This window comes from Lampris incognitus, chromosome 11 (assembly GCF_029633865.1).
Source record: "Lampris incognitus isolate fLamInc1 chromosome 11, fLamInc1.hap2, whole genome shotgun sequence".
Lineage (NCBI taxonomy): Eukaryota > Metazoa > Chordata > Actinopteri > Lampriformes > Lampridae > Lampris > Lampris incognitus.
The window spans coordinates 37,838,883-37,866,214 of NC_079221.1; the positions used below are offsets into that span (position 1 = coordinate 37,838,883).

Genomic DNA, 27,332 nt, shown 5'->3' on the forward strand with positions numbered 1-27,332 from the left:
ATTCGCTTGAAAACAGTTTGATGGAAATGCAGCTACAGTTTCTTGCCAGAGAATAGTTCTCAAACCAGAGACTGTCTTGCTCATAACTTAAGCAGTTGTTATTTAAGCGGCTGTTTTGACGCATATAGCCTTTACTGTCAAGGGAACTGAATAATGATTGAACACCTGTTCATATTACAGATTTCATTCAACTATTGCTTTTGTGAATTGATTTGTATTTTGTTTACTAAAAGAGGATGCTGATGAATTTGCTCTGTGCTTATACGTACTTCCACCCATCCATCCATTATCCAAACTACTTATCCCTCTCAGGGTTGCAGGGATGCTGGAGCCTATCCCAAAAGTCATTGGGCGGCAGGCGGGGAGACACCCTGGACAGGCCGCCAGTCCTTCACAGGGCCGACATACACACAAACACATCTAGGGACAATCTAGTAAGGCCGATTCACCTGACCTGCATGTCACTGGCCTGTGGGAGGAAACCGGAGCACCCGGAGGAAACCCACGCAGACACAGGAGAACACGTAAACTCCACACAGAGGACAACCCGCGATGACCCCCAAGTTTGGACTACCCCAGGGCCTTCTTGGTGTGAGGCGACTGCGCTAACCACTGCACCACTGTGCCGCCCTTATATGTACTTATATGGAAATTTTAATTTCGCTAAAATTTTCAGCACTATCAACTAACACTAAGGGCAAAACACCCAACCAGGTGTTAATGTGTCAGGCAACAACAACTGAGAGAACAAGAAGATAGAAATTCATCCTTTTAGCGTGAATAGTAAATTAAATAAAATTACACTTGTCCTTGTGGGAGAAAAGATAAGGAGCAAAACACTTTTGGGCAGCCATATTTTACCACAGCTAAGGATGAACAGGGATTGGCAAAAGCCAGTACCACAGAGGAAACAGATAATATCTGAGGAAATAGTGAGCCCTGGTCAGAAGTTTGACATGGTGTTATGGCCTGTGTTTGAAACTGTATACTAACATACTGTATATTAAATACTCCACAATTACGTATTTACTTCTGCATACTCAAGTTGTAATTAAACAGTATTATCAAAAGGCTGTTGGACTGCAGCAAAATCAATATACTTGTACTTTCCAATACTTTTTTTATTTTATTTTTTGGATTTTTTCCCCTTTTTCTCCCCAATTGTACTTGGTCAATTACCTTATTTTCTGAGCTGTCCCAGTCACTGCTCCACCCCCTCTGCCGATCCGGGGAGGGCTGCAGACTACCACGTCTCCTCCGATACATGTGGAGTCACCAGCCGCTTCTTTTCCCCTGACAGTGAGGAGTTTCGCCAGGGGGACCTAGTGCATGGGAGGATCACACTGTTCCCCCCAGTTTCCCCTTCCCGCCGAACAGGCACCCCAACCGACCAGAGGAGGTGCTAGTACAGCAACTGGGACACATACCCACATCCGGCTTCCCACCCGCAGACACAGCCAATTGTGTCTGTAGGGACGGCCGAAGGTAAACACGGGGATTCGAACCACCGATCCCCGTGTTGGTAGGCAGTGGAATAGATTGCTATGCTACCCGGAAGCCCAATACACTATACTTGACAGTAATGTCACACTTTTGAAGGATTTGTTCATCCAACTGATAACATTTCCAAACATATGCAACTGGCACAAGAATAGCACAAGAAACTGGCGAGGGCAGTCAGCTTACTATATTCCCATAGACCTGCCTTGCAGTTACCTCTCATGCGACTGACAGAGCTCTGTGAAAAGAGTGATTTCACAAAGTCAAACTAAGAAAACCTCATTAAACTCACATTTTGTCTGCTTTGTCACAAATGAATTAGATTGATTTTTATGAACTGTTTATTAATCCTACTTTTTAAACATATTTAGACATTTTGTGAAAATGACAAACAGTGGATAGTGATAAATAAAAGAAATACAGTGCACCCGGAAAGTATTCACACCCCTTCACTTTCCCCACATTTTGTTATGTTACAGCCTTATTCCAAAATGGATTAAATTCCTTTTTTTCCTCATCAATCTACACACAATACCCCATAACGACAAAGTGAAAAAGGTTTTGTAGAAATTTTTGCAAATTTATTCAAAATAAAAAACTGAAATATTGCATGTACATAAGTATTCACACCCTTTACTCAGTACTTGGTTGAGGCACCCTTGGCAGCGATTACAGCCTCAAGTCTTCTTGGGTATGAAGCTACAAGCTTGGCACACCTATATTTGGGTATTTCTCCCATTCTTCTCTGCAGATCCTCTCGAGCTCTGTAAGGTTAGATGGGGAGCGTCGCTGCACAGCTATTTTCAGGTCTTTCCAGAGATGTTCAATGGGGTTCAAGTCTGGGCTCTGGCTGGGCCACTCAAGGACATTCACAGGCTTGTCCCGAACCCACTCCTTCATTGTCTTGGCTGTGTGCTTAAGGTCGTTGTCGTGTTGAAAGGTAAACCTTCACCCCAGTCTGAGGTCCTGAGTGCTCTGGAGCAGGTTTTCATCAAGGATCTCTCTGTACTTTGCTCCATTCATCTTTCCCTCGATCCTGACTAGTCTCCCAGTTCCTGCCACTGAAAAACATCCCCACAGCATGATGCTGCCACCACCATGCTTCACTGTAGGGATGGTATTAGCAAGGTGATGAGAGGTGCCTGGTTTCCTCCAGACGTGACGTTTGGCATTCAGGCCAAAGAGTGCAATCTTGGTTTCATCAGACCAGAGAATCTTGTTTCTCATGGTCTGAGAGTCCTTTAGGTGCTTTCTGGCAAACTCCAAGCGGGCTGTCATGTGCCTTTTACTGAGCAGAGGCTTCCGTCTGGCCACTCTACCATAAAGGCCTGATTGGTGGAGTGCTGCAGAGATGGTTGTCCTTCTGGAAGGTTCTCCCATCTCCACAGAGGAACGCTGGAGCTCTGTCAGAGTGACCATCGGGTTCTTGGTCACCTCCCTGACCAAGGCCCTTCTCCCCTGATTGCTCAGTTTGGCTGGGCGGCCAGCTCTAGGAAGAGTCCTGGTGGATCCAAACTTCTTCCATTTACGAATGATGGAGACCACTGTGCTCTTCGGGACCTTCAAAGCTGTAGAAATGCTTTTGTACCCTTCCCCAGATCTGTGCCTTGATACAATCCTGTCTCGGAGGTCCACAGACAATTCCTTTGACTTCATGGCTTGGTTTCTGCTCTGACATGCACTGTCAACAGTGGGACCTTATATAGACAGGTGTGTGCCTTTCCAAATCCTGTCCGATCATTTGAATTTACTACAGGTGGACTCCAATCAAGATGTATAAACATCTCAAGGATGATCAGTGGAAACAGGATGAACCTGAACTCAATTTTGAGTGTCATAGCAAAGGGTGTGAATATTTATGTACATGCAATATTTCAGTTTTTTATTTTTAATAAATTTGCAAAAATTTCTACAAAACCTTTTTCAATTTGTCATTATGGGGTATTGTGTGTAGATTGATGAGAAAAAAAGGAATTTAATCCATTTTGGAATAAGGCTGTAACATAACAAAATGACGGCAAAGTGAAGGGGTGTGAATACGTTCCAGGTGCACTGTATATAAGCGCTATATCTTTGTATGTTTAAATTGCATTTAAATGCAATCAAATTCTTGCTACCAAGCACCTGACACTTTATGCCTTTCACAAAACTGACACGTTACACAGTAAAAACTCACTAAATACTCTTTTCACACAGGAGTTAGTATGAGTATGAGTAGTCTGGATAGTGGAGAGATGGCAGTGGGGTTTTTAACTAGATTGTTTAACACAATCTTGGAAAGTGAGAGGATGCCTGAGGAGTGGAGAAGAAGTATACTGGTAAGAATAAGGGTGATGTGCAGAGCTGTAGCAACTACAGAGGTATAAAGTTGATCAGCCACAGCATGAAGATATGGCAAAGAGTAATAGAAGCTAGGTTAAGAGGAGAGGTGATGGTTAGCGAGCAGCAGTATGGTTTCATGCCATGAAAGAGCACCACAAATGTCATGTTTGCTTTGAGAATGTGGATTGAGAAGTATAGAGAAGGTCAGAAGTAGTTACATTGTGTCTTTGTGGATTTAGAGAAAGCATATGACAGGGTGCCGAGAGAGGAGGTGTGGTATTGCATGAGGAAATTGGGAGTGGCAGAGAAGTATGTAGGGGTGGTGCAGGATATGTATGAGGACAGTGTGACAGTGGTGAGGTGTGCAGGAAGAATGATGGATGAGTTCAAGGTGGAGGTGGGATTACATCAAGGATCAGCTCTGAGCCTTTTCTTGTTTGCAATGGTGATGGACAGGTTGACGGACAAGATCAGGTAGGAGTCTCCGTGGACTATGATGTTCGCAGATGACATTGTGATCTGTAGTGAAAGTAGGGAGCAGCTTGAGGAGAGCCTGGAGAGGTGGAGGTATGCACTGGAGAGAAGAGGAAGGAAAATCAGTAGGAGCAAGATGGAATGCATATGTGTGAATGAGAGAGAGGACAGTGGAATGGTGAGGATGCAAGGAGTTGAGGTGGTGAAGGAGGATGAGTTTAAATACTTGGGGTCAACTGTTCAAAGTAACGGGGAGTGTGGAAGAGAGTGCAGGCAGGGTGGAGTAGATGGAGAAGAGTGTCAGGATTGATTTGTGACAGAAGACTACCAGCAAGAGTTAAAGGGAAGGTTTACAATAATAATAATAATAATAATGATAATAACAATAATGATAATAATAATAATAATATTTTGATATATAATATTTTATTTGTGGGCGCCTTTCAGAGCACTCAAGGACACCTTACAAAACAACATAAAAAAACAAGCAGCACTGTATTAGACAGCATAAAATCAAAACAGAGCAGGGTAGACAATAAAAAAGTTAATACAACAGATAAGTATAAAATCACCATCTGCACAAAACTCAATGAAGCTTGGATCAGACCGAATATGCCAGTTTGAAGGTTGAAAGAGAGTCAATGATGTGAATGTCTTGTGGGAGAGAGTTCCATAGGCGGGAGGCAGAATGACTGAAGGCTCTAGACCCCATGGTAGTCAAGTGGGCCGATGGTTGTGAGACCAGCTACGTTATATGATTTGGAGACAATGGCACTGATGCAAAGACCGGAGGCGGAGCTGGAGGTGGCAGAGTTGAAGATGCTAAGATTTTCTCTGGGAGTGACGCAGAAGGACAGGATTAGGAATGAGTATATTAGAGGGACAGCTCTGGTTGGGCGGTTTGGAGACAAAGCAAGAGAGGCAAGATTGAGATGGTTTGGACACGTGTGGAGGAGAGATGCTGGGTATATTGGGAGAAGTCTGCTGGAGATGGAGCTGCCAGGGAAGAGGAAAAGATGAAGACCAAAGAGGAGTTTTATGGATGTGGTGAAGGAAGACATGGAGGTGGCTGGTGTGACAGAGGAAGATGCAGAGGACAGGAAGAGATTGAAACAGATGATCTGCTGTGGTGATTCCTAACAGGAGCAGCCAGAAGTAGTAGTAATAGTAGTAGTAGTAATAGTAATAGAAGAAGAAGAAGACAAAGAAGAAGTAGTCTCAATAGTATGCACTTTAAAACACATCTATGGTCAGACAAGGACCAATTTCGGCTCATAGCACTACAGAAGGATGGAATAAATAAGGTAAAGGAAAAGATAATGCTCAGAAAAACACGACATATTTTGTAAAAGCAAAACATTCCTCTGATGGAATTTCTAAGAATCACCACAGACCAAATATTCTGTTTTGTACAATCGATTCAATATACAGTCCCCTTGTGGAGATCAGCCTTGCTGTGTCCTCTGTAAACTGTGAAAATTTTCTGAGCTTTGTTAGCAATATCAATGACATTCAATCTCACATCTCAGCTCCAGTCCATGGACATTTATGAAATTCTTACCCACACTGCTGTCTTAAGCCAGTTTAGCAGATTCTCTCACTTTTCTGCCCAAAGCAGTCCCTCAGATGAAGCCCACTACTTGCTCCCTTAAGATTATTCCCTCATACCATCCACCCATTCATTATCCAAGCCGCTTCATCCGAATCCGGGTCGCAGGTATGCTGGAGCCTATCCCAGCAGTCATTGGGCAGCAGGTGGGGAGACACCCTGGACAGGCCGCCAGGCCATCACAGGGCCACCTGATTGGCCACAGTAATGTGTGTATCATCAACAGCTGTCTTACTATGAGTACAGTCCTCCCGTTTCAAACATTCAAACATACTTTGGTTCAGCCTCTCCTTAAGGAGTCCAACCGTGACCTCACAACAACTAATCATTTCCGACCACATCTTAAAATCGTAGGGACTGGCGCTGCCTGTTGACTACAATACCCATAACTCCTTGCTAAACCTCACACTCCATCATCTTTCACGGAAACATTATTGGATATAACAGTACTGTATCCAGTGACACATTTTCACCCATAAAACTGCAGCAGAACTGAAACTCGCTCTCCCGTGTAGGACCGTGCATACTACATATTTAGAGATATTCCTGCAGAGCAACGAGAACAAAGGACCACGTGTCTACACATTAGTGCTCGCCACGGTTTTATTGGAAGACAACCCAGTCTTGTTCCTCTGCTAACCGGCTGTGATTTCTGGTTAAACTTTCCTGTAAGCCATGTAGGTTTCCAATGCAATTGCAAGTAAGACTTATTCAAGATCATCACATGATGGACGGATCATTGAGGAATTTCGGCTGATGAGCTGCTGGAGGAAAAGAGACTTTGTTTTCCACGGAGCCATGCTTCGATGCTGGACAACAAAGGAGGCGCCTCGGATAACCGCAGAAGAGCAAACTCTGATAAGGCTGGTGTCTGGGCATAGTTGAGATTTAGTTGTAGTGGTTGGTCTAATCTCACGTGAGAAAAGTATTGTTAGTTGAAATCATCCATAGGGAGTGTTACATGGGCCGACTGCTAGTTTTTGATTTTTTTTTCCTTTAATTTTTCTTTTGTTTGAATCTTCCCTTGTTATTTTCGCTATTCAGTTGTACAAACTGATCCATACAGTTCGCTGGACACACCGGCTACTTTCTTTTGCTCACTTGCTTTCATTTTTGTTTCTTTGTTTGCAAAGTTATTTCGGGTAGTCTGAGCACACGCAGCTCTCTTCCTCTCTCTCTCTCTCTCTCTCTCTCTCTCTCTCTCTCTCTCTCTCTCTCTCTCTCTCTCTCTCTCTCTCTCTCTCTCTCTCTCTCTCTAATCCCTCTCTTTGTCTTAACCTTATCACACTCTTATCCGGCACGCCATCTCACCTGCACAGCCTCTCTCTCACAAACACCTCCTCCTTTCGGCACGCACACACCCTCACATTTCCTTGCCACTTGCAATAACATACGCATACAAACACACACCCACACATATGCTCCCATGTGCACACACACACACACACACACACACACACACACACACACACACACACACACACACACACACACACACACACACACAATACTGGCACAGCTTCTCTCCCTTGTATTTACCTTTTGTGCCTTGATCATCTCATTGCTGCTCAGTGACTGATTGTAAGTGATTAGTATTAGTCGATTTTTAATTGATTGTTCTAATATATTGTTTATACTGAGGTTGTCGTCCTTTCTGTTTTGTGATAGTAGCAATCCTGAAGCCGTCCTCTGCCAATGAAAGTACTTCAATTGGAGCTACATTGATTCTTCCATCAACTTGACTGGTTCAATTATAACTATTGAACACCAAAATTAATAGCTGATACATTTGGGAGGCTGATTTAATGAGACTGATTTTAATATGCTTCTAATGTGCCTTGTGGAAGGCAACGTGTTGGAAGACAAAGAATCTCCTCCGGCTAAATGAAAGTAAAACAGAACCCCCCCAGATTTGGTCAGTCACATCTCGTACAACCAAGGACCACTATCCCTTTATGTCAAATCACAGAAGGTTGAATGAGTTCATCTGGACACAACGTTTATTGAGAGAAACATTTCATCGCTCATCTAAGTGACCTCTCCAGTCTCGACTGACTGCATGTATCCCAACCGTTTCTTATGCAAATATGGGCGTGACCATTAACTAGCGTTTCAATGGCCATGTGGACAATTCACAAAGGATTGGGGAATATTTGCAATCACAGCATTGTAACATCGTGTCAGATGTACTCTTAGTCCCCCCCCCCCCCCCCGCCTCGGTTCAAGGATGGTCATTCCCTCTTCACATAGATGGCGTTCCTCCGTATCAAGGATGTGCACATCCTCATCCTTGAAAGAGTGGCCACTGGCCTGTAGATGGGTGTAGACTGTGGAGTGCTGGCCTGACGCGTTAGCTCTTCTGTGTTGTGCCATCGTCTTGACCAGCGTCTGTTTAGTTTCCCCGATGTACAAGTCACGGTAATCCTCCTGGCACTTAACAGCGCACACTATATTGCTCTGTTTGTGCCGGGGGACCTGGTCCTTGGGGTGGACCAACTTCTGGCACAGCGTGTTTTGGAGTTTGAAAGCAACTGAGACGCGGTGTTTGGAAAATACACGTTTCAACTGTTCCAACACCCTGGCCACATACAGAATCACCACTGGTTTACGCTTAGGCAGGTGTTGTACTCCTCTCTTTGATTGGCTGGTGCACTGTTTGGGCGTCTTCCTGGCTTTGACAAACGCCCAGTTAAAATAACCACACTTAACCAGGGCCTGTTTGGGTACTTAGATGAGTGATGAATTGTTTCTCTCAATAAACGTTGTGTCCTGATGAACTGATTCATTCAACTTCCTATGATTTCCTTACCTGGATTAGCATCCGTAAAGACACCTTTATGTCAAAGTTCACACCAGCACTTGGTCTTGCTATTTGAGAAACAAAAAAACTCTGTTGTAAAAGCTGTTTTTTCCCCAACTTAGAACTATAGGAAAGATGAAGTGATTTCTTACATTCCATGACATGGAAATGATTGTACATGCCCTCATCTCTACTCATGTAGACCAGTGTTTCCCGACCCAGTCCTCAAGGAACACCTATCCTGCAGATTTTCTTTGCAACCCTGAATAGGTACCTGTTTGTAGTTTTTCAACCAATCAGCAATGAATTATGTCAGATGTTGCACACCTTGCATAATTAAGTGCTGTTAGATGATTGGTTGAGTAAGTACAAGCAGGGCTACCTATGCAGGGTTACAATGAAAATCGGCAGGATAGGTGTTGCTTGAGGACTGGGTTGGGAAATGCTGATGTAGACTATAGTAACTCCTTGTACACAGTTTTCAATCATTCCTCCTCGTTCCACCTTCAGATTGCCCAGAATCTTCCTGCCAGACTCCTGAGTGATACTAGGGAGAGGAAACACTTCACTGCTGGCTCTTTGTTGGCTCTCGGTTAGCCTTAGGATTGAATTTGAGGTTTTAGTGTTTGTTTTCAAAGCACAGCATGGACTGGCCCCCTGCTATATCTCTGACCTCCTCTGACTCCATACCATCGCCAGGTCACTCAGATTCTCCAGCCAAATATTTTGCTCTGTTCCACCATCCTACTTTTGCTGTCACTGCCCCAAGGTTGTGGAAGAAATTATGCCCAAACCCTGGACACTGACCCCTCACACCTGGTCACAACCTGTTCCAACTCCTCCCCTCTGGTGGGCACTACAGAGCACTGTACCCCAAAACAACCTGATATAAAAACAGTTTCTTTCTGCCGGCTGTCATTCAAATGAACACTTAACATTGTCAAATAAATCCAACCATTTTGTACTAGCAGAGGTACCCGGCATTGCCCGCAGAAAATGTTCTCGACAAAACAACCAACACGATCTGATCTTTACGATATAATCGATGATATATGCGATAAATGAATGTCGAATAAATAAACAATACATGTGATAAACGAATGTCGAATAAATGAATATTATTAATGACAATTATCAAATGTCATAATTTTCAGTCCATTCAAGCTTCTTTGCCAATGTGTGTATTAATCGCTGCAAATCCGCCGCCGCCAGCGCCACCATCACAAATCACCACAAAATAAACTCAATTTGGCAAATAAATCAATTATTTTAATTGGTTTTTGAAATATTTTTCGAACTGTGCAATCCTTGGAAAGTGCTGACTCTAAAGATACCTTTCTTTTGTTCTACAATGAGTATTTCTGGAGTTTTAAGCGAACATACAAACATACACTCTTGCTTTATATATATAGATATACTGTACTATACATTGTATGTACACTCTGCCATGTATATCTACCTCAGGCATGCATGTAATAAATCTGTTAATGTCTATTTCAGCATCTCTGATATATTCTCTGCACCATTACCCTTTATCACCTCTTATTTCACCCATTTAAAGTCAATCCTTGTGTATATACCTGTAAATTGTTGTGTTGTAATTCTATGTTAAGTAGACAGAGAGCCACAAAACCGGAGTCAAATTCCATGTATGAACAAACCTACATGGCCAATAAACATGATTCTGATTCTAAATCCCACTTAAAAGCCCACTTGTATTCTTTTGCATTTGAGGCTTCCTGATGCACTCTCTGTTGTCGTGACTTGTTGTGTCCATATTTTTAGCAATTTTCTGTCCATTTCTCCTTTATTTAAATACAAGTACATATTATTTCCGTCATTAGTCTTTGTATAGCATTTGGTCAACGTTAGCTGTGTTAAAATGTGTTTTATAAATGAAGCTGACTTGACTTAAGCTATTCTGTATTGTGGGTTTGGCGAGTTGGAGCAAACTCTGTGGAGGCAGAAAGGACAAGGGACCGTAGCAAAACTTCCTGTGGCACTGCTAAATCAACCAGACATTTAGGGAGGTAGCCAAACGCAAGTGGTGAAGGCTTTATCCGCTGCCGTAGTTTAAGTCAGCAAATGGTTGTGAAGGAGAACTTTTTCATTTGGGTACATTTCCAGTTGGGGACAACTTACTGAGGGAGCCTCAAAGAAACAGAAGCTGAAGTGAAATATCTAGAACAAACAAAATACTTTTTTGTACTATTTGGAATAAACACAACAAGTGGTGTGGCATTGACGTGTTGTTTACTATGTTGGAACAAAAGCAATAAAAAATTAACTTATTTTTAAATATTTTATAAACAGCCAACTACAAACAGGCTCCATTTCCTGCTCTCTTATTAATACCATTAACAAGGCTACAGTGAGTTGGAACTTTTCAGAGTAAAAGAACACTAAAATGTCAAACGTGCCCAACAACCTTTTTTCCCAGCAAGACATTGTCCACCCCACCCCTCCCAGTCACTCCATCCATTTTGTAATTCTAATTAGCAGATAGGGGCAACGGCTAACCTTTGCATCTGAACTAAATGCTCTTGGCCATCTGGATGTTTGGAGGACTCAGACAAAGCTGGACTGTCTCCAAGAGCCAGATTCAGCTTGTCTAGCTGGCAGCGTTCAAGACTACCTGAACAATATGCAGATTCACATGGTGTGTAATGCACAGGGACACCTTGGTGTTTGGGCTTTGCCTGGAGGAGGGAGGATAACACGTGCCTAAGAAGTGTTCTTCGGTAATTACACCTCACTTGCCGCACTGCCAACTGGCTCCACCAGCGCTTCATGCTAATGGAAGCAACGGGTGTTCCTGGGTGCTCTCACATGTAAAAATTACACATGTTCAATCAATCATTTGATTCACCGCAAAAAGATAAAAAATAAAAAATCAAGTCATACACCAGAGATGGACTGTGTCGCACAGAGAGTGAAAAAAAAAATGCATTGATGCACCTCTCACAACCTGCCAAACATCCTCTGAATGATCACATCACTATCAACCTCTACCATATATATATATATTTTTTTTGATTTTCATATACTCTATTGATCTCCGTAGGGAAATACAGCTCCACATTTAATCCATCCTAGCTGTGTAGCTAGGAGCAGTGGGTGGCCGCCGTGCAGCACCCGGGGACCAACTCCAGTGCATCGCACCATGCCTCAGTCAAGGGCACAGACAGGAGTATTAACCCAAACATGCATGTCTTTTTGATGGTGGGGGAAACCGGAGCACCCAGGGAGAAAACTCACTGCAGACATGGGGAGAACATGCAAACTCCACACACAAGGACGACCTGAGATGACCCCCAAGGTTGGACAACCCCGGGGCTTCAAACCCAGGACCTTCTTGCTGTGAGGCAACAGCGCTAACCACTGCGCCACCTTACCAGGCAAGTTTATGCCACAATGTGATGTTTTCTATCCTGACCTATGTAGTTACAGCCATGGTATCATACAGCTTCAGCAAAAGTATTGCAAATATACTCTGTGGAAGTAAGATCTCAAAGAAGGTGACTACTGGCATGTTCCTGCATCTTGTGTCTCACATTTTGGTGTGTCACGTACAAATGTTGGAAGGTGCTCAACTGAATCCAGGGAATTCTCCCATTGACAGGGCAACATCAGTACGATTCACAGGATGAAAGGTTCAGGCCAAATGTCTCATTTTCCTCTCTCCCCTGATAATACCTCTGGAGAGACACATTCTGTTACTGAGATAACTAACTACCTCTCAATAGTTTGTCAGGGTTGAGAGGAAGAATAACAAATTTAGCAGGACCAAACACATCTCAGACTGTGAGAGGCTCCAGCTCCTCTATAAGGGACATGTCCCTTATGTCCCTTATGTAGGAGGGTTTAGACTCAGATCAAAACATCATTCTCCCTATCTACATACACCATTCACATGAATAATTCCACCAGAGCCATCGATGTGTCAGTAAGCATCAAGGCAAAATGTCCTCATTCACCAATTCTCGGTATCGTTTTCTCCTAATGTGCACTAGAAACAGAAAGATCAAAACATGACAAGCTCAAAAAGGAAAACATTGATTTTGTAGAAATCAATAAATAGGAGGTTGTGACTCTGCAGGAATGGGGATGGCATGTTGTTTCGGTTTACGGCAGGGGTGATATTTATCGAGCTGAAATTTACGGAGAACACTAAACTAGACAGCATAGAGCGGGGAGATAAGAACCAGCTGTCAATATAACATGGCCAGCCTTGTGGGGTTAGTGGAAAATGATTCAAGTTCACTTTCATTTCTTTCAATAATTACATACTTATTTACGACAGGCTTCAAAAACAGCAATGAGGGTGCATGTGCTAGTGAATAGGATTCTCTGACTATTGAGCCCTCTTAATTTGTATGCATACATTTCCCCAGGTTCCATGCCAATCACACACCTTGCACTTGCACTTGCACTTGCACACACACACACACACACACACACACACACACACACACACACACACACACACACACACACACACACACACACACACACACACACACACCAGTGATGGGATGGCTGCCATCTGGCAGGGAGATATTGGAGGTGGACAGGAAGAACATTCTCCACATGATGGGAGCAGAGCGGATGGAGCAGAAGGCCCCGGGCATTAGCAGAGTGAGAAATAACTATGTGAGAGCCGCAATAGCTGGCAGACAATCGGGGACAATAACACTAGTTACTGCAACTCATGGAAATGGTGCATGGTACTGTTCCCTGTCACAGTGCATTTGACAGCAAATACTTGGTGGAGTCATGCTGAAAATGTAATTTTCCCTATAATTATCGAGCATTTTTACAAAAAAGTTTTTAGCAGGGTTTTATTGCCTTTTAGAGACATTACCTTTGGTATGCAACCTTCCATAGTTGCTGGCTGGCAAACCTTGGCAAAGAGTAACTGCTTTTAAAATGAATTTGACAAGAGTCATAGCCCTGTGATGGACTGGCAGCCTGTCCAGGGTGTCTCCGCACCTGCTGCCCAAAGACTGCTGTGATAGGCTCCAGCATCCCCGCGACCCTGAGAGTAGGATAAGCGGTTTGGATAATGGATAGATGGATGGATGGATGGATGGATATATACTAATAACTAAATATTCCTTGGGGCGGTACGATGGCGCAGTGCTTAGCGCGGTCACCTCACAGCAAGAAGGTCCTGGGTTTGAACCCTGGGGTTGTCCAACCTTGGGGGTTGTCCCGGGTTGTCCTCTCATGTGGAGTTCACATGTTCTCCCACTGTCCGCGTGGGTTTCCTCCGGGTGCTCCGGTTTCCTCCCACAGTCCAAAGACATGTAGGTCAGATGAATCGACGGTACTAAATTGTCCCTAGGTATGATTGTGTGTGTGTATGTGTGTGCGTGTGTGTGTGTGTGTGTGTGTGTGCGTGCATGTTGGCTCTGTGATGGACTGGCAGCCTGTCTAGGGTGTCTCCCTGCCTGCCGCCCAATGACTGCTGGGATAGGCTTCAGCATTCCGCAACCCCAGTTGGGATAAGCAGCTTAGATAATGGATGGAATGAATGGATAAATATTCCTTTGAGAGGATCTAAATTTCAATAACTGGGTATTTGTATTAATTTAAAATATTCATCAGGAATGTATGAATAAGATGGCAGGGACTTCCATGGCATGAGAAATGATTGTACATGCCCTCATCTCTACTCATGTAGACCAGTGTTTCCCAACCTAGTCCTCAAGGACCCCCTATCCTGCAGATTTTGCAACCCTGAATAGGTACCCGTTTGTAGTTATTCAACCAATCAGCAATGAAATATGTCAGATGTTGCACACCTTGCATAATTAAGTGCTGTGAGATGATTGGTTGAGTAAGTACAAGCAGGGCTACCTATGCAGGGTTACAATGAAAATCGGCAGGATAGGGGTTCCTTGAGGACTTGGTTGGGAAACGCTGCTGTAGACAATCAATTACAGAAAACCAAATAGCCAATATTTTACAAATGTAGAAATGCTGTCAAACTGTATGACACATATATTTACTTAAGTCTTCAGCTTGATTGTTCACCCAAGGGTTGCCATCTGGTCAAGTCCTTGTTTAGGTGATTTAAATTTAAGTTAGTGTTTGGGTGCATTCTTCTGGTCGGGTTTAGAAGATTCTGACGTTTCTTTGCTTTTTCTCCAGACTTCCTCACAGACACTTAATTATATGGGGGGCAAAGCTAGTGCTCAGTGATAACAAGCTTTTCAGTGAAGTGCTTCATGAAATTTACAGATCCAGATAATATTTTACAGATCTGCCCACATCTATAATCTTACAAACTGCCTCATTAGCAGCTTACACAGATTTTAGGCGCTGCACACTTTATGGCCCCTGCGCTTACACAGGATGGTGTTCAGGATGGTGACAGTTTTGGCTGATTCTTCTCACACTGTCTCTCTCCCTATCATTTTCTCCCCGTCTGTCTTGCTCACTTAGCTGTGCAAAGAGAGGATGAGCGGAGGTATGCTGTGCATTTTATCACTGTCAAGTCATTCATTTCTGGCAGAGGCCAGACCAGGAACATCTGCTGGAAGGGGTGAGGCGCGACGATGGCTAAAACTCAGGTTGCAGCGGGTGATGGGAGGATTTTGAGTCCTTGTGAAAGGTTAAACTGGCCATTAAAAATGTTAATAGTCTCTCTCACATGGTGATCTAACAGCATCTAGATGAAGTAATAAGGACCTGTATCGTGGAAATGGTGATTTGCTGAACCGGATAGCTCAAGGGGAGAGCAACTCTCCCCAAGGCAGTATAGAGAAACACCTAGAAGTTTAAAGTCAGGCGAAAATCAGTAATTAGATTTAACTTTTCTTGTAAGAACCTTGAAGATGATATAATAAAAAATTCAGCGACATTTTCTTATTTTCAATGACTAACAATTTGTTTAATTCACCTGGTGGGGATTATGCGTTTGATTGTGTGTGTGTGTGTGTGTGTGTGTGTGTGTGTGTGTGTGTGTGTGTGTGTGCCTGCAGCTAATCTCACAAACTACTGGACCTAGCAGCGTTCAGTTATGACTGTATGATGAAGAACCTCTCGTGGTTGCAGTAATTACAAACCTTTGAAAAATGTTTGTTCTCACTATTGCTGCTCCCTCTCTTCATTCACTCTCTAGCTCGCTCGACCAACACTGCTCTCTGTTGCTGCCTGATCTAAGTCAACGGTGCGCATGCACAACTCACATCTATGGTTGACTCAGATTGGGTGGCTGATGGCATGATCAACATTTATTAAAATAATTTTGAGAATCCAAAAAATGCAAAAGTTATAGAGGAACAACTTCCTCTACCATCCGTCCATTATCTGAACCGCTTATCCTGCTCTCAGGGTCGCGGGGATGCTGGAGCCTATCCCAGCAGTCATTGGGCAGGCAGGCGGGAGACACCCTGGACAGGGCATCACACACACACACACACACACACACACACACACACACACACACACACACACACACACACACACACACACATTCATACCTAGGGACAATTTAGTACAGCTGATTCACCTGACTTACATGTCTTTTGGACTGTGGGAGGAAACCGGAGCCCCCAGAGGAAACCCAGGCAGACACAGGGAGAACATGCAAACTCCACACAGAGGATGACCCGGGACGACCCACCAAGGTTGGACTACCCCGGGGTTCAAACCCAGGACCTTCTTGGTGTGAGGCGACTGCACTAACCACTGCGCCACCCAAAGGGTCCGATCCATTAGCCAAGGGCTAGCGAGTCTAGTAACTTCCTCTACTTTGCAGTCAAAACAGTGCATATTCTTGTTGCTGCCTGATCTGAGTCAACCGTAGCTGTAAGTCATGTATGCACAGGTGTAAACAGTTTACCCAGCTTTATTATATTATGAAAATAAAGACAGGGTTAGGGTTAGACAGAAATGGAAGCATAGCAAACCTTTTCCTTTTGGAAAGTGCAAGTTCATATTAGACTTGGTGCAAGGGTCCGGCTAGGAAGCTGCCCATCCACAGACTGACGGGCAAAATGTTATTATTGGGTAGATTTTTTTTAGCGTGATCGTTGTATTTTAACAACTTTTTTTCCCTTACTTCCCGTTCATTGACGTGGGTGCTGTGCAAAAGTCTTATAATGGCAGGAAAAACATTGTGTGTGTATCTGTCTGCTGCTAATCTCACATACTACCGGGCCTATCAGCCTAACACATTTTTTGTCCATGGTTATGACTGTATGATCAGGGACCTCTTGTAGTGATTCAAAACCTTTGAAAAACTTGTTTTATACTGCAACAAAGTGCTAACTCCTCAGCTGATTTTTCGTCTAAGTCCGAGCAGTGGAGAAGGGAAACTACGCAGGCAGTGCATTCGTATTTTCTCTTCTCCCGTTAGGCGAAAAAAGGGGTGGTTTGTTGCCAAGTCTGAGCACTGGAGAAGGGGAGATACTTGCGGTGATCTGCACTCTGCTGATTGAACTCTTCTAGTCATATACCTTTATCCATACCTGTTCTCAATTATCTCAACAGTTGTGAGGAGGTGGACGGGTTTCGTTAATATTCATGAGCTGACCTTTGAGTGACAACAAGCACGGATTGGCAGTGAGGATGGCTGAGGTTTCACATTTTGATGGTTTGATCTGATTGGCTGTATGTAAATGAGTGTGTCTGATGACATCATGAGTATCAGATGAAAAGATCGGCTGACAGAAGCTGAACTGGGGCAGCTCTTTTAAAAAGAGGGAAAAAAAACTGAATTCCAACATTTTTTTTTTCAGTAGAAAGGGACAGTACAAAATCCACAATGATAATATAATAAATGCTGTTGGAAGATATTAAGTGTTTCAATTTCGGTCCAACTTCAACATACGAAAAATGAGTTGTGACCGGGCCATTATGTGCCTGTTGGAGTAGAGTAAGGGTTATAGCATCCCCCGCCTACACCTTGGGCAGAAGTACATCACTTTAAATAGCTGTGTTCAACAATGAGCCCTTCTCTTCCCTCAAAATAAATCCATGGGGGCACTAGCCCGAGAGCAAGCTCTGATTTCAGTGGCGCAGGTTATTACAGGGCACTACAACAGGGGGCACATAGAGCTTGTTAGTGGGCACTTAACCATCTGTACACAAATCTGCACAAGAACACATTGGAATATTTTTCACGCAGCCATGCCTCATCTACATGCTGACCTCTACAAACGGAAGTGTCCTTACAGGCTCATTCAAGCGTACAGGCAGCATTCATAAAACAATTCCCTCTTTAAAACATGACCCCACGGGAAATGTGTACTGTCACAAAATATTCAGAGCGAAGGATAAAAACTGACTCTGGAATATCAAAGACTCCCATCTGTCCAGCGCTTTCATTCTCCCTCCCTCTCTGCTGCTCAACCGCCTGCTGTGGCCGTGCCAACGAAAAGGTATTTCTTTCAACCCAGCAAATTTCATCTGGCTAAGAACACTGAGGAATGAATGGGACACCGAGGAACCATGTATGTTGATGGGCAATAAACCTTGTCATTGAAATGTGAGCAGAGACAAGACTACTGTGTATTTCCTTAGCTGAAAAAAAGGTGCAACATAACCGGCACTAGAAAAAAAAATCTATTATAAAATTCAGCGAGAAATGCATGAAAAAATAAGCTGTAAATTATGGTACTTCTTTGTCTCCCGATGTGTCGGCATAAAATGAGAAGTTCAAATATCTTCAACATTTTATATTTTTTCGGTGTGGAATGACATGCCATTTACAGGTATGGTGGTAATGAACAAGAACTGAGATATCACATGGGGCATAGGTTGTTCTCATCTGCATGCTCTCACCACCAACAGCCAAGGCACCAAAGTACAGAGAGCCAGGGCCATTGATGTCTCTCAGATATACGATAAATTAGTTGTTTTTCTTTCTTTTTCTTTTCTTTTCTCAATAGTCTTTCTGTAGGCATGAGCATGGCCTTAGGAACAATCTGTCCCAGAAAAGAAAAGACTTGAGGACAATATAGAATGATAAATTTGACTCTGTTAGTTTTTGTTATCGACGCCATATGGAAATTGGAATACATTATTCTACACTACACAAAGCAATATAATTACCTGTTTTTGAGCACGGGAGAACATGCCCAAAATGTTGCAGTATTGAAACTGTGATGCTTTTGTTTTGTATATATTGAGAATGACGTAGTTACATCCACTGTCCAACTTCTCTGTCCCTCTCTCACTTTCACTGACACCAAGTGTTGCATGCATGTGAACATAAGGGCAGGCCTCACCTGGTTCTTTAGATCTAGTTTAGGGCAAGGTCGTCCCCCGTTGAAGGCCTTCTCTCGCAGCCACTTGGACCTGACCTTCAGCCCACTGCCACAAGAGGCACTGCAGGCTGACCATGCTGACCAGTCACTCAGTTTACAGTCCAATGGGCAAGTGATGTGGCACACCTCCACCATGTACCCTGGAATTTCAACATATCAGATGGGAGTGAAGGTGAGGAGGTTTCAAGTTGGAGAATTTCAGTTAGGGTTGGCCTGGGAGTCACAGTGTATGTCACATTAAAACATAATAAGACATTTCCTTGATCTCTGACTCGGTGACAGTGCCACCAGAAGTAGCACAAAGCTAAGACTAGAGTGAAATAGCATATAAGCTTATGATACTGTGCAGTGTTTTCTGTGCTTTATGCATAAACTAAGAGGGTGCAATCTGCCTTTTACCTTTCAATGACAAACAGGATAAAACATCTGGAGGTAAGTGACCCCCTCCAGGTAATCACCCTTCCTTAAAAGTCCATGTGATAACTTGCCACAGTAACAGCACCCTGGTCAGAATTCACAACTGCAGTCTTATACTGCAGTTGCACTTGTGATGACATCAGACATCAAACAAGTGTGCAGTGGATTAATTTTCAAGAAGATAGAAGCTGTTTTTGACAGCTGCTTATCACATTGCTTTTTTGCTTTTGCTAGATCTTGTTTTTCTTTCTTCTTTACTGCAGCTGAAGCACTAGATTGACTTCTCTCATCCATGGTTGCAAATTAGCATTAGCATCCACCAGGCCTGTGGCATCTATGAAGAATAACAGGATGTCATGTAAAACTCATAATTTCCTGTGTGACACTAACATTTCCCACGAGGGTACTTACCAGTACACCAGGGTTTAGAATAGGCAATATCAAAGGGTCTTAAGTTAAGCTGAACCTCGAACAGCATGATTATAACATTAAAAGTTAAGATACTAAATTACCATAAAAAGTTATCGCATGGAGCTTTATGATAAGTTACTGCTGCACTAGGGTTGTACAAAGCCTGATTCAATAAAAAAGATATTATCAAATGATATAACTGTGAATCAATATATGGTGATCATTGACAAAAGTGGCATGACATAAGAAAGAATAAGTGCACTGATAAGACTGATAGACAGACAGACAGATAGATACTAGATAGACAGACAGACAGACAGACAGACAGACAGACAGACAGACAGATAGATAGATAGATAGATAGATAGATAGATAGATAGATAGATAGATAGATAGATAGATAGATATATAGATAGGATATAAGTTGTTTTATGTGGAAAATTGCATGATCCTAGATGATTGCACTTTTTTCCATGAAAAAAGGAAATCAAATTAAGATGCAGTGCATTTATTTTCAAAGTATTATACCACAGGTCATCATATCAGACTGGTATTGGTCAATCTTTGACACAGGCGTAACTACAAATGCAATATATTTCTGTGTGGCATCTACCTGAGTCAGTACAAAGCGTGGGGTTGTGTAGGTGGCTCTGCTGGTCAACGCAGGCCACAGCCCTGTAGCGCAGGCCCTGGCCACATTCTTTCACCTCCCAGCGGCTCCTCCAGCCCTGCAGAGCCTCGGCAGCCAGGGGAGATGGAATGATGCAGGAGGACCAGTTCCCATAAGGCTGGGACAAGAAACCATCACAAGGGCATGGCTCTGTCTCCACCAATGGATACAGCTCCTCATTCAGACAGCGCTCCCTCTTCTTACTGCGCCCTGAGAACAAGATGGTGGACAAGATGAAACCCAAACACATATAATGGGTACAATGGATAAGAAGTGCAGTGCTTGCAGATCTCTACAACAAGTTGAAACAAGAAAATTGAATCAAAAAGTCTATATGCAAATCTAATGCCTCTAGAAGATAAAACAAACTGATTTGTTCTCTGTCAAGAGGCTTGTACATCGAACAATCCTATGAGGAATTTATTTCAGAATATGCCATTCCCAAATGAATTTGACAACAGTACAAAATAGCATTTTTGAGTTATTGCACTTTCTTTTGACATAATAAATATAACATAAAATAAGTATAAACTATTCCATAGTCACAAGAAATCCTACTCCATGACTCAGGATTCATCATACTAATATGCTGCAAGGTGGGCAAAATAGGAAAAAAAATAATCCTCTTACCCCTGTTCGCCAATAACATGAGTTTATATGTGCCGCTTAAAAACAGATATCGTTTTAAAATTAGTTGGTTTATCTGAATGAAAGTGATGTAACGATGCTTTAATTTGCATTGTTTATAGACTCATAACATACAAGACAGAGACAAGGCTAAATAAGGGAGGATTAATACATGTGGACAATAATGTGCATTAATACAAAGTTCAACACAGTACTGCACAGGTAGAAAGTGATGTTGCAAATAACCAGTGTGAATAACACAGCATAAAATTCCTCAAAATGTCTGTATTGACAGTATCACAACTCAGAGTGAAACTGTCAGTTTTGAGTTTGACATAAAAAAGACGTGTGATTAGTGACCATGCAGTTTGTGGGTGATCAATTTATTTCTGAGATCAGTTATATGTACTTAATAACACATTACTTTGAGTAACAAGCCCAATATTTTTCCCGTTGCATCTTCAGACAGTCACATGACTCTTACTAGGTAATGATTAGTGTTATCTTTATCAGCCTTTTCATCTGAGAAGTGTCCAAACCGCACGGCTTATCCAAAGGGGTACCTCAAGGGTCAGCGCTCGTTCCCCTTCTCTTCTCAATATACACCACCTCACTTGGTGCAATCACCTGCTCCCATGGTTTCTCATACCACTGGTATGCTGACGATACCCAGCTGTTCTTATCATTCCTGCCAGATGACCTCACGGTCTCGGCACAAATATCATCATGCCTTGCTGATATCTCTGCATGGATGAAAGAACACCACCTTCAACCAAACTCATGCCCACAAAGTCTGCCCGAAACCTGGGTGTCATGATTGATGACCAACTAACCTTTAAGGTTCACATGACCTCGATTGCTCAGTCATGCCAATTTGCCCCGTGAACATCAGGAAAATTAGACCCTACCTGTCTGAGCATGCAGCGCAACTCCTGGTACAGTCTCTTGTAATATCACGCATTGACTACTGCAACTCCTTACTGGCAGGTCTCCCTACATGCATTTTCAAACCTCTGCAAATCCAGAATGTGGCGGCACGTCTGGTCTTCAACCAACCCAAAACAGCACATGTCACTATGCTGTTCATATCCCTCCATTGGCTCCCAGTTGCTGCCCGCATCAAGTTCAAAACCTTAATGCTCACTTACAAGCCATAACACCATGTCACTCTGCTGTTCATATCTCTCCATTGACTCCCAGTTGCTGCCCGCATCAAATTCAAAACCTTAATGCTTGCTTAGAAAACAGCAACTAAAATCGCTCCTGCCCCTGAACTCCCTCATTCAGGTCTACACTCAGTCCCGCTCAATACGTTCTGCCAATGAAAGGTGCCTGGCACTTCTGCCACAACGGGGCCCTAAGTCACTAGCCAGACTCTTCTCTTCTGTAGTACCCCAGTGGTGGAATGAGTTACCAAACGCCAATCGATCTGCTGAGTCCCTCTCCATCTTTAAAAAGAAGCTAAAGACCCAGCTTTTTCTTGAACACCGCCACACATGATGGTATTAATATATATATATTTTTAAATTGCTTCTATGCACCCTTTGCATTGCCTTTGTGCACTGTCTGTTGACACCTATGTCCCATCGGACTTGAACCTAGCTTTTTGGCAGTTACTTGTGTTGCTGTCTCCTAACTAGATCCTTGTTTGAGTTGTATTAACTCTCAGATGTACATCACTTTGGATAAAAGCGTCTGCTAAATGAAATTGTAATATTGTAACTTCGTAGGTCGCCAAAGGAAATAATAGAACACATAGACTTTCATAGGATCTCCAATGAACCCCCTGAAGGTTAATAGTGGATAATTGTTTTGCTAGGTCATACCAATAGTACCAACACCTCTGATTAATCTAGAGTATGCAGAGGAAAGAAAGAGCATTTTTATATTTTAAATCTTTCACATTTCAATAGTATGCAAATACACCATCTTGAGGCAGCATGTGAACAGACATTGTGAGTTATTAGGAAGATGTGGGGGCTCTGAACTGTTACAACTGAACAGTCTTCCACTGAGCGAAGAAGCATTTCTCACATCCCCATTTCCTTTCTTGTAAAACATTTATTCCTTTCATTTGTTTTTCATTTACTGTTTCTCAGCAGTATAGTGTGGCTGCCATTACTATCCATGGCCATGGCTACACAGCCATAGCCTTTGTTTCACAAGTACGACCAGCTTAACACCCAAAACACTCCACAAACTAACACTATCTCTCCTATGGAAGACCTCTATTTGAGTGGCAGTTGTTTGGGTACTAGAACTTCACCATTAATGGCACTGATTAGCCCTCCTTTTTAGGTCTGATCAGTATCATTGCATGATTTGGCCTGTCAAGCACCGAAGAGACTGCACTCCTGTCACTCCTGACACTTCCCCTGCCAGTGTCCAAGCTGGTACGAGACACCACCTGTCAATCTGTCAAGCCAGCCGCTCAACAGCGCTCATGACTGACTGTCATGAGAGCTGTCATGTTTTGCATCATCAGACGGCATCATCTCAGAATGATGTGCGCATTCTTTTGTATTCACTATAGATTTCATGGTACCTCTTGTTAATGCTAACGCCAATCTTGCTAAAATAATATAAAAAGGTCACAACACAACTGTTGAACTGTCTCTGCATGCATTTGTCAATGTATGGAAAATAAATGTGATCATATTGGTGTTGATGATGATGGTGATTTATTTCAAACATGTAAATAAGCAGGATATAACATACAGATAAGCCATTGCCAATAATCTGAAGCGATTAACAAATCCACACATCAGACTCAACAAAAAAGGAGTAGGAGGAAGTCTACACTTATTTTTTCCTTTCCCTTCTCAATCAATAATTCAATTACTATACATTTTAAGCTCAATTCCCACTGTACTGTATAGTTCAAATTCAATGCAAGTTGTGCTGCACAATACAAACTCAACTACTGTGAACAATAAAAGAAAAAAACACATGTCAAAAACATGTTGGTGTTCAGAGTGTGTGACAAACAGAAACAGTTTAAGCTTGAGGAGGACTACTGAGAGACATACAAAACAACAGGCCACGCTGGAACCTTCTGATAAGGCTCTCACACATGTAATGAGCCAGCGGGTGAGGAGAAGGACACCATAAGACTAATTAACTGATCTGGACTCTCCACTTCAGCTGGAGACTAAGCTGTTGTCACCTGCACAGACCAGCAATACGTTCTTTTGAACACAACACAATCCAGGAGCAGCAATGTCGTACTGCACCACATCTGGACTGATTACTTCGACAATAGGTGCTTGGATGCATTGAAGAGCCGCTACCACTGAGGAGGGCCATCAGCATGCTACACACAATATGCCTCCAGCTTCTGCCTGAACGCGTTGGCTGTAATCAATTACAGAATATTCTCTGGGGAATAAACAAGATCGCCGTGTAATTAACATAATTAAGGTAAACACCTCGCTTCTATACTGTAAAGTAAAAGCAGCAACAGGATCTCGTGACCTGAGCCAGATGGAGCGAAAGATAAACACAAAGACAGAGAGAGAGAGAGAGAGAGAGAGAGAAGAGAGAGACTTGGGGAGAGCTACTCTTTCTAGTCTAGCTATTCTTGGGAATGGGCATCGTCTCCACGGACTCTGGGTGTTGTGTTTCTTCCCACAGCGTTCCTCGCGAGTGTCCCATCTGTTTCCGCTTTTCAAATAAGGCCTGATTGCAAACATTTCTCATAGAGTGTGAACTCACTGCCGCCACACTGCAATCTCACTGACAATCTGCTCCATCGGCTCCACCGCTGGTGGCTGACTGAGGGAGGAAAACAACAGAGCAATGAACGACTCTGAAATGTGAATCACCCCCCTCCCCCCCCAACTGTATCTGACAGCATGGAGTCTGACATTTCGAAACATCCCAACTTCACAACAAATTCATATGCCGCTAATCATCTACCGCCGTCATCTTGCAGCCCTGTCTACTTTAAACTCCTCTATTCAGTTTACACTACTGCCTGTTTAGGTTACAAAGCCTCGCCGTGCCCCCCTGCTCACACCATCATCCACCCCTACAGGACGTCTTGATCTGGCCAAGACATTGAATCACATGAACGTGACGAGTGTTAAAATCTGCAAGGACTGTTCCTTCCCTTTCTTATCTATAATATCCCCTTTCTATTTGATTTAAAAAATCCCGCAAAGTCACGACTGACACAGTACCAAACACACATCGTTGCACTTCCAACAATACAGTACAGAAAAGCTGATAAAAGTTGGGTTTTGTATTTTAGCCATGTAAGACAATGAACGCCGGTATCTGGTAGCTGCAGCCATGGATTCGGCTGACAGAGGCCGCTAAGCAGGTATAAAAGTTGGCAAGGGAGTGTTTAAAAACAAAACTATGGCCATTAAGCCCAACCGAACACGAGTACAAATTCCTTATAAGAAAAAAAACAAACAAAACAACAAAAACAGCAGCAAGTTAGAAGCGTCTCCACATCTCATAGACAGAGACAGGGTTTGCTACAGCCCCTGCGGCAACAGATCAAATATTCATGAAGACAAACAGTATCCAGCCTGGTTTAGACCCACAGCGTGTAATTCTGACTTGTCATCTGCACTGAAATAAAGGGATTACAAACTGTGAGAGGCCTTATTTAGACCTGACACACGACTACAGGGACAGATGGAAGTTACAGTAACACATCCAGAAAACAAGGGTTTAGACGGAGTTGTGTGTGTCAAAGCATTGCAACTCTGCACACTAACAGATAGGATAACGTTAATGCACCCCCACTGCTTGCTTTCTGTTTAATAGTGCTGCGCTGAACACACCAAAGGTGCCTTGAGAATAAACAGTGGGTAAAAATTAGGGTTAAAAAGTAAGTAAAGGGGTGTCCATGTCCATGGACGCTCTGTCTAAGTGTGTTTTACTCAAGTATCCTCAGTCTCCTCTGTTGGAACCTGTTACCAGGATGGGCTGGACGATACAGTCAATATTGACGGGCGTTGGGAGACAGAGGACAAAGTGGAACCAATGAGTACGATTACTTTTTGTAGAGTCCACTGAGTATACACGAATGATATACATATAATTGTCTCTGTGAAAAGGCTCCGCCTAACAGGATAATCCATTTGCTCTACCGGCAAGAGATAGATAGAACGGTCGTCGAGACTCATGTCTGTGTGTGTGTCTGCGGTTGTGTGAGCTAGAGTATCGACTTCACCTGTGAGCGAGCGCTTGCGGCTTCGGGAGCTGCCGCAGCCGGTGCACTCAGAAAACCTGGACCAGGCGGTGAGGGTACAGTCGTCCTTGCAGGCCACCCGACACCCTCTGCTCAGAGAGGGCAAGGCGCCAGCCCACTGCAGGCACTCCGTCATGTCGGCCGGCTCCCCGTCCTCCCCCACACAGCTGGCCCCTGAGGACAGAGAGGTGGGCGAGAGTGTCGTCGTGATTAAATAATCCCCAACTTCGGGTATGAGCTCTGATCTTCGGCCAGCCGACTCGCATTTGGATCCGGCACTTGACAGATTCAGAACAGAGCAGTGCAAGTTATGTTCACCCGGGCAGGCTCACACACAGACGGAGGACGGGATAACTTTCTTCCAATCAGATGAAATAACGTCTGAAAAGAAAGGGTGAATTCCAACACATCTGTAGAACATGACAATTAGTAACAGACTGATAAGTGAGCAAACACTACATGCAGGAAAACCTTCATCTTTCACATTTAATAGATGCACAGCATTTCAGATTCACTATCCCATCAAAGACAACAAAAACAAACATCACAAGCTGATACTGTATGTGCACTTTATATATATGTGCACTCACACACACACACACACACACACACACATATATATATATATATATATATATATATATATATATATATATATATATATATATATATATGTGCACTTTATATATATGAAGTGCACATACACACACACATACACACACACACACACACCATATATACATATATATATACTGACAACACAGCAAAACCAGATGGCTTATTTCTTTTAGCAAACACCTTATAGCCCATGCTACTTGTTAAACGTTAAACCAGAGACGACAAATAAGTGAAGGCTCTCTTTTTATAGAAAGAAAAGTTTCTGCAGCAGCTAGAGGTACAGGTAGATCATAACCAGTGCCTCCAAGATTTACAATTAACGCTATTAACAATTAATTAACGCACATCGGTCTTTTGGTCGTGATGTCACAATGCCTCTGATCCTTGGAAGATGGCGC

General features: G+C 43.1%; 1 protein-coding gene across 1 annotated transcript in view; it reads right to left on the bottom strand.

Annotated features, from left to right (window-relative positions):
• The window catches only part of thsd7ba (thrombospondin, type I, domain containing 7Ba), a 203,770-nt gene that overhangs the window by 50,101 nt on the left and 126,337 nt on the right, over positions 1 to 27,332 (bottom strand). Inside the window, exons 12-14 of the mRNA XM_056289693.1 lie at positions 26,299 to 26,490; positions 20,427 to 20,693; positions 18,947 to 19,125 (exon numbers count right to left, since the gene is read on the bottom strand). Coding sequence (XP_056145668.1) covers positions 18,947 to 19,125; positions 20,427 to 20,693; positions 26,299 to 26,490 — 638 coding nt within the window. The remainder of the gene's footprint in view (positions 1 to 18,946; positions 19,126 to 20,426; positions 20,694 to 26,298; positions 26,491 to 27,332) is intronic.